The sequence below is a fragment of the Lampetra planeri genome, chromosome 50, assembly GCF_965212315.1.
Source record: "Lampetra planeri chromosome 50, kcLamPlan1.2.h2, whole genome shotgun sequence".
NCBI classification, from domain to species: Eukaryota; Metazoa; Chordata; class Hyperoartia; order Petromyzontiformes; family Petromyzontidae; genus Lampetra; species Lampetra planeri.
The window spans coordinates 5,989,777-5,998,122 of NC_136156.1; the positions used below are offsets into that span (position 1 = coordinate 5,989,777).

The 8,346-nt window shown below is 47.9% G+C and overlaps 1 protein-coding gene across 1 annotated transcript in view; it reads right to left on the reverse strand.

Annotated features, from left to right (window-relative positions):
- Window positions 1-2,536, reverse strand: part of TMEM135 (transmembrane protein 135) — a 57,973-nt gene extending 55,437 nt beyond the window's left edge. The window contains exon 1 of the mRNA XM_078616360.1: window positions 2,329-2,536. Coding sequence (XP_078472486.1) covers window positions 2,329-2,469 — 141 coding nt within the window. The 5' untranslated portion in view covers window positions 2,470-2,536. The remainder of the gene's footprint in view (window positions 1-2,328) is intronic.
- Window positions 2,537-8,346: the final 5,810 nt, after the last annotated feature.

The window sequence follows — 8,346 nt, forward strand, 5'->3', positions numbered from 1 at the left end:
TCAAACCGTATTTATCTTCAACCCCAACTTGGAGCCTTGTTTGATAAGCTATACAATTGCTTCCTGAGGATTAATTTCCATCACAAGTCATCAGTGAAACAATAATAAAAGTTGGATGAGGAGCAACGTTAGAAAATGAGGAGGCGAGGGAGTGGAGGATGGAGCGCTTTTTGGAAAGTTTTAATTTAATAATTATGAAAGGCAACTAACGGGTGAACTTAAAGATGAAAAGTTTCAATAAGTGCATGCCACCTACTATCACGTATGCATCAGAAGCAGATAGACAAATAAAAATGGAACATAAGCTGAAAGATGCGCAGAGAAACATACAAAGATGCATGCTGGTAACTGCACCGCTAAGACAGAGAGAGGAACACATGGATGAAGGTACTACCACCACACATTAGATGTCATATTGACTGTTGGTAAAACAAAAAAGTGCTTGGGCAGAACGCATCGATTAAATGGAGTGACAGCTGATGGACGAGACTGATAAAGGAATTGCAGACAGAGGAGGGTATGCGCCCAAGAGGACGGTCACTGTGGAGATGGAGCAATCAAATGCGCAAAAGCAGAGGCATACAGTACTGTGGGGTCGCATGAATTGGGTAGTGGGGGAGTATTTATTCAGCAGTGGATAAACCACGGCTGATGATGCTACCAACCGAAATACAAACTATAATCCTAACTAATGTAAGATGCGACCCAAATAAAAGCTCTTGGAGAGTGGAGATGCATCCAAGTGACGTGCTATGGGCAGTGTGATAAAGGAATTCGTAACCATGACAACATTCTTTAAAATTAAGATCCGGTGCCTCTTTATTCGGGCGGTGGTAGCTATGCAAAGTGGTCTGTAAGCCAGCACTGTGGAGGCAACTAGGGTTGGTAGATCGCAGAAACGTTCTTAAAACTCCCTTCCCGTGGGCATCGAGGTTGTCATCCACTGGGCTCTCCAGGATATGGCAGTCGAGAAACACATTCCTGCGGAGGGAGCTGGTAGGAACGTTGGGTTGCTCGGTCAATGGCCAGGGTCAACGGCGGCGTGGTGTATTCCGCAAATATGCCCGACTGTGAGGGCGGGCACAAGCCGGCGTGAGTAGGTTAAACGTTGAGTTTTATAAGGGCACCACGGGGTGACCAGCCCCTCCCCACCCAGCCCGACCCCTCCCACCCAGCAGACCCCTCCCACCCAGCCCCACCCCTCCCCACCCAGCCCCTCCCCACCCCACCCAGCCCCTCCCCACCCAGCCCCTCCCCACCTTCCCCACCCAGCCCCTCCCCACCTTCCCCACCCAGCCCCTTCCCACCCTCCCAACCCAGCCCCTCCCCACCCAGCCCCTCCCCACCCTCTCCACCCAGCCCCAGCCCTCCCATTTTTGGATGCACGACGGACGGACGGACACAATAATCCCCTGTGGGCTGGTGTAACCAGGAAGTTCCTACCAGTAAAATGTTGACTCCACCTGTTCCATCTGTATGGGATAGAGTGTTTCCCCTCCCCCCATCGCACACGCATGGCTTTACTCCGGGTGTATCAGTTTCCTGCAATGTGTAAACACTCGTTCGTTGGCAGATAACACCTTCGTACACAGAGGACTGCAGAGCTTGGGAAATTGTTGGAGTCAGCTCCTCACAGCGGTGGCTGCTGCTGCTGCTGCCTTTCTGTTTGGCTGTGGCTCCTCTTTGCCCCTCCCGAGTCGTTCACTCCCCGAGAGTGAGCGAACGCTGTCGAACATGATTATTGTTTATGCAACGTGACTGTTTATGGAACTCTGGATATGTCACTCGGGAACGCGTTCAATTATGCAGTGACGCAAGCCGACCGCGATAACAACGCAGCGTTACGACCTTGGATGGCTTTAAAGTTTCGTGTGTTTTTTTTGGAGAGCCTTTACCTTCAAAGAAGCCTTAAATTCGCATCGGGTCAGGCCTGTCCACGTAACCTTCAGACGCTTATCTAAAAGATAAGAGCTGCAGAGTTGGCCATACTTAGCCAACCAGCGAACTGCCCTCTAACAGAGTCCATAACGAGCAAAATGCATTAGATATTACACTTGGCAAATAACGTGTTTGTGCAGACTTCCCATTGACACGCGCGTTCCCAAATCAGGAAGCGATAAGCGTACAAACGCATGCACAACAAAATAGTTCGTTGCGTTACGCCAAGGCTCCGTCCCGACCCGCGCGGTCCCTCCCGCCGGCCCAACGATGTCGCACCTCGACCGCGGGCGTCCAGGAAAGAACGGGGGGTGGGGGGGCCCGCGAAGCCGGTCTAGGCCTCAGACGCTCGAAGGGCGATTTCCGAGCGGGCGAGTGGGGGGCACTCACCAAGTAGAGCGGCGTGTAAATTCGCACGGCCTCGTCGAAGGCGCCCCAGCTGACCTGGCGAAAAGCGGTGACACAAGAAGGGTCCCACGTGTGGCCAATCTCGTAGCAGTTGTGCGGTATGGACTTGCTGAGCGCCGCCATGTTGGCAAGGGATGCCCGGTCACAGCCGGGTCTGCGGGCATCCCTAACTCAACGAAGCGGGAGGGGGGGGGAGTTTAAATATTACGTACAACAAATATATTTATTAAAGTGCTCAGAACACGCTCAAAATCAATAACATGCGAACGTACCTCCACTAATATTTCGATAAGTTATCTAAATTAATGTAGTGTCAGAATAACGTTATTTAGAGCGATATCGGTAGGCGCTATGGTATGCACTGCTTTGCTAGCAACACCCGCGATCGCCATGTGCTGGAGTTGGTAGCGTCCGTCGTGAGGACTTGCCAAAAGTGGTGGCGCGAGCCGCAGAGGCGGCTTCTGATTGGTCCGCGCCAGTGGGTTTGAGTCTTCTGCAGTGCACTGAAGCCCTCCCCCCCCACCTGCCATAGGGCAACACGAGCAGTTACCCTATGCCCTGGAGCATGGGACTTTGTGGGATGAACGTTGAGATTTATAAGGGCACGGGGGGTCTGAATTGGTTGACAGGTATGATTGATAATCAACGATTTTTGGGTTTAGATCGCGTTATTTATAAATGTGTCGTAACCCTCCACCACCCGACACACGGCCAATCAGTAAAAAAGTGTCACGTTGACAAAAGACAAATAGTTCACTGCTTTAGCCCACCGGTGCGTTGAAGCGTGAAACCACAACATTTACAATTTGAGTACGACGTTTCGCTGGTAATTGCATCCAGCATCATCGGGCAATTCGCCAGAATGGTGAGGCTCTGCTGTGTCTCCCGTTCTTATATAGAGCAGCAGCAGGGTGACGTCATCATTAACTCATCAGGTGCAAAGATTTGAGGGGGGGGTTATTGTAATTATATACTTGATTAGTAATAAGGTTATTGTTGGGTTACGACACATTTATAAATAACGCGATCTAAACCCAAAAATCGTTGATTATGAACAATATTGGTCGCGAAAGCCTACGTGTTAAACTGACAGGTATGAGTTATGCAATTACAACGACAGCCGCCATTCGCCACGAAGTGCCGATGACGTCAGTACAGCGGTTGTGCCAGGCTAGGTGTACACACATAAAACAAACGTTGAGGCCACGTGGAGTGTCAAAGGCACGGGACAGATCCAGGCACATGTATGTAGAACTTATTTCGGACCGTACATAGGCAACCGTGCCAATCGGAAGTAACATGGGTTGACTGAGATGATTATGCTGCCCACTGTCAGCTTACGTAAGTTGGCAGTTTTGTGGGTGTCGCTCCTCTGCCCTCTGCTCTTGCAATTCCGCCAACTACCCAGTAGCCTCAATATGCACCTAGCCTGGCACTGCCCACCGTACGTAGCCAACCGTAATTATTGGAGGTGTGGGGGAAGGACAACAGAAAACACACAAATATCAGTTTTAAAGAAATTAGCTTTTCGACCTAGATTTAAAAGTGCGTCACTACAGTTTTGGGTTAAAAGTTATCGGACTCAGTCGTGGTCAGATGCAGCATTAGAATTGTCTTTCTTGTGGATTATTCTTTGATAGAGAGTGGGAGTGTAATACACGATCGCCTTACTGTTGTTGTTAAGTCTACATGTACAGAACACAATTTCCAGATACCTGTGTGTTTTCATGGTTCTACGTAAGTCAATGTGTTGCAGTAGCGGTGCATGGTGGTCACCCATACAGTGCAGTTCAGTTTATTTCGAAGTGCCCTGTGAGCTAAGAAGCTCTTGAATCGGGTTTCATCAATGAAAGCATCGGTTCCCTGGGAAGCAACACAACATGACAGGTCGCCACTTGTTTTCTACATAATTGAGAGAACAAATCACTTCTAGATTTGAAGCTTTCGTGACTGCAAGGATCCATACTCTTAGTTTTTTCGGTAAAGTCACGTACATTTTTTTGCTGTGGTTTTCACACCTGATGACGATTGCTTGTGTTGCAATCGAAACGTCGTGAGAATGTTATTGCTTAATTTTTATTATTGTATTATTTCCATTTTAACGTGACTTTACCGAAAGAACCAAGAATATAAATCACATAATGTTGAGAATTTTACAAAAGTATCTTTCAAATATTTAACTAAAGTGAGGATTATGATTAAATAACGTATTGCAAATAAGGCATAACAAGGCAATACAAGCGCCATGCAGGCTCAATGTCTGCTTAGCTTCCAAGATCTGACACATCCCGTGTGATTTGCCCACAGGCGTGTACAGTACACCGGTGTTTTTTTTATACATTTCTCAAACTAAAATTATTCCATCCATGGCATCCTTTTCGTCAGCGGAAGACCGTGGATTTTTTTTAGCGTTTAACTTTTTTGTTACTCTTTGGTTCTTTCGGTAAAGTAACGTAGAAAGAAAAGAAATTAAATAATAGAATACGACGTTTCGATTGCAACACAAGCAATCGTCATCAGGTAGAACTCAATTTGAAAGAGAGACAAAACACAGACACGGAGACACACAGACAGACACACAAGCAGAGAGAGACAACACAGAGACACACAGAGAGAGAGACACACAACATAGACACACAGAGACCCAATGCCTCTGTGTCGAGGCCTTAAATAGAGAGAGAGGGGGGGCAGAGAACGAGGTGGGTCTGCGGGAGCAGAGAAATTAGCATGTCAATGAGAGAGCTGTGTGGAAATCCACCCCGCGGTGGCCAGGGGAGAGAAAGACCCAGCAAGACTGGTACATTTAGAGAGAATTGTGTGGAAATCCACCCCGAAGCGGCCGGGGGAGAGAAAGAGCGAATAGACCTAATGTGGGTTTTCCCCTTTTTTCTGGCAACAAAACTGACACCTTTTGCAAGGAATCATGCTTACATTAACCACAATACTTGCAGTCAAATGCAAAAAAAACAATACTCTGATAATTTATGCATTGTCCTTGAAACTGATTGGTCCACACCAGAGACAGCTTTCTTTAGAGCCTAGTCTCATATGGTGTTCGACCACATGACGCCAAAAGGCGCACAGTTCAAAGACAACGCACTATCAGAGTAATGAGAGCTCGGGGTGAGCAGCTACATCATGGGACCTCCTTTGTATTGTTTTGTGTTTGCATTTGACTGCAAGTATTGTGGTTAATGTAAGCATGATTCCTTTCAAAAGGTGTCAGTTTTGTTGCCAGAAAAAAGGGGAAAAACCCTATTAGTATATTTTGGTACTGGCAAAGTAGGTCCCATGAAGCGAATAGACCTGTGAGAGCCTTGTAATCATATGGATACATATTTGGTTGCCAAAGCCTGCCGTGTTAAACTGACGGCTGTAGAGTTTTTGAGTGACAAAACCCGTATGAATGTATGTAGAACTCCTTTCGGTCTGGCAGGCAAGGCTGCGTTTGCCTGGGTCATGTAGCCCCCATGCCCAACCACCGCATGCCCAAGCAGCTTCTGTTTGGCCGCATAGAAGGGGCTAAACGGGTACGACACGGGCTGGGGAAGAGATGGAGCTGATGCGGTATGGGAGGATGTGGAGCTTAGTGGACTTGTCGAAGACCTCTGTGGAGGAGGCTCGTGAACCAAGCTACTGGGCAGTTGGCGGCAGTCGCCTTCCAACAACAACTGAGGGCAAGAGGAGTGATGCTCAGAACAATGAGCGGAGCGCCGGGTGACTAATACGAAGTAAGTTGGCGCAGTAGGAGGTACGGCTGGTGCATCTGCCGGTCATCTCAGTCATGGCACCTGCCGGGTCTGTCAGTGATCCGTCGACACTTCACGTGGTCTCAAAGTGCACCTGGCCTGGCACAGGCGCCATGGTGACGTCACCGTCACTTCGTGGCGAACGGCGGGTATTGGCATGTAGAACTTCTTTCGCACCGCACGTAGCCAACCACGCGCTAAACGGAGGTTGCGGCCCGTGGCGGTGTCCTGTTGTGTACGCACGTCGCACTCGTTACACACAAAGTGCTCGCAACAAGTGAACCACAATACCTCGCTGATCTCGTCAAGGAGCATAAACCATCAAACACGCGAACTCCGGTCATCCTCGCAGCAGCAGCTTTTTGGCTGGCCATCGAACAAAGACGGTCACCGCATCGCCGCACACTTTCGGATGTGCCGTCTGGAATGCTCTTCCCTCCGATATTAGGAACTCACTGGGAGCTATGCGCTTTTAAATCTAGATTGAAAACTCATTTCTTCAAATCTGCTTTTTGCATTTAGCTTGTTGCCCTTCTCCCCGCACCTCCGATTAGCACGGTTGGCTCCGTACAATACGAAAGAAGTGCTGAAACCATCTCACGCCATCGTCCTGTGCGCCTGCCCAGAGTATGTCACTTTCTCTTGCCAGAGCTGCCCACTCATTGAAGTTGATGTTAAAGTATTTTTGCTCATGCTCGCAGATGTTGCTGAATTGTAGTTTTGGGGCAAACTACAATTCTCTTGGCTACAGTCCTATAAAATAAATTATAGTACTGTATATTCACACATGTTGTAAATTAAGCACACATAGAACCTTACATTTAGAGTTTTTTTTTTTACAAACTCGGGGCAATTGGAAATGGAGTTCAAAGTTCAGCCCTGGGACCAGCTCAGGAAATGAATGCTGATTGTGTTGATGCTGTTGCTGCCATTTATGGAGTTTTTGGCGCCACAATTTATGAGCCCGGCTGTAAAGCAACCACTAAATGTCATAACCCCTTATAAAACGTTACAAACCCCCTCGCCACGGCTGGCAAATGCTGCATATAGCAGAGGAACAGAAGTGACACGAAGAATGACGAAAATGCAATTGTAATGACATTTAAAGTGAGTGGAAACATTCACGCCCAAGATGTACTGATGTAGATACTCCATGTGGTGTTAAGACAGGCTGAATTAATATTTAAAAAATGTCGCAGAACATTATGGCTAAATTTGAAAAGCTGAACAGAAGTTGTGTACACTATAAACAGAGTAACGAGGTGATGTAGGGCTAGACGACACATCGTAGCCTGGCTCAAGTTAGGTTAACACGAGTAATATAAGTTTCAAGTTACTGCCGGTGTATTAACCTTAAAGATACACAGTGGATGTTATATTATACCGTGACGTCATGCGCAAGAGTTGGCCATTGTGTATCGGCGGCTTCATGGTCCAAATTTACCAAATTTAAAAAAATCTCCTGCAAATTACTGAATTGTAATAGACATGGCAATCATCGCTCCCTTACTGTGAAAGCGTCGCATGATACTCCTGAAAAAGAGTCACGTGACTCGGTAAGGTGTTTGTTGGTATACATGGGAACCTGTAATAAGTTCCAGTTTATATAGTTCAATCAAGCGAGAATTAAAAAGTATGCAGCATTGGTGAAGGAATTAATGTGTGTAAAACTTTTTTCGCACCATACGTATCCAACCGTGCCAATCGGAGGTGCGGGGGAGGACAACAAATGAAACATAAAATGGGATCCATACCCTTTGGTTCTTTCAGTAAAGTCGCGTAGGTAGCGAAAGAACCAAAGAGTATGGATTCCTGCAGTCACGAAAGCTTCAAATTAAGATAAAATGGGATATTTTTGTTATTGCGCGAAAGGGTAAAACCTATTCTTATTTCTTCATACTTTTGTAATGCGAGCGTAATAGGGGTTGTTGCTGGGCTCTGGTCCAATCACACGGCCCGGGGTATTGGGGGGCGGAGCCTGGTCTGCGGGGTGTGTGGGAGGGGCCACCGTTCACCTCGGCTCCAATGGGAGGCGAGGTGAATGGGGGCGGAGCCAGCAGGGTAGTATGGGAAGGCCGGATCTAACGATCCGGAAGGGGAGGAGTCAGGGTCACGTGGGGGGAATGTATATAAGTGGGAGCCCGGAAGAGATCGGGGCAGTCGGGGAAGTTAAGAGGCTGAGCCACGTTGGGTGGTGAAGAAAGATCCGCACCATCGGCCACGTGGCCGAAGGACCTCAGCACGCCGTCGG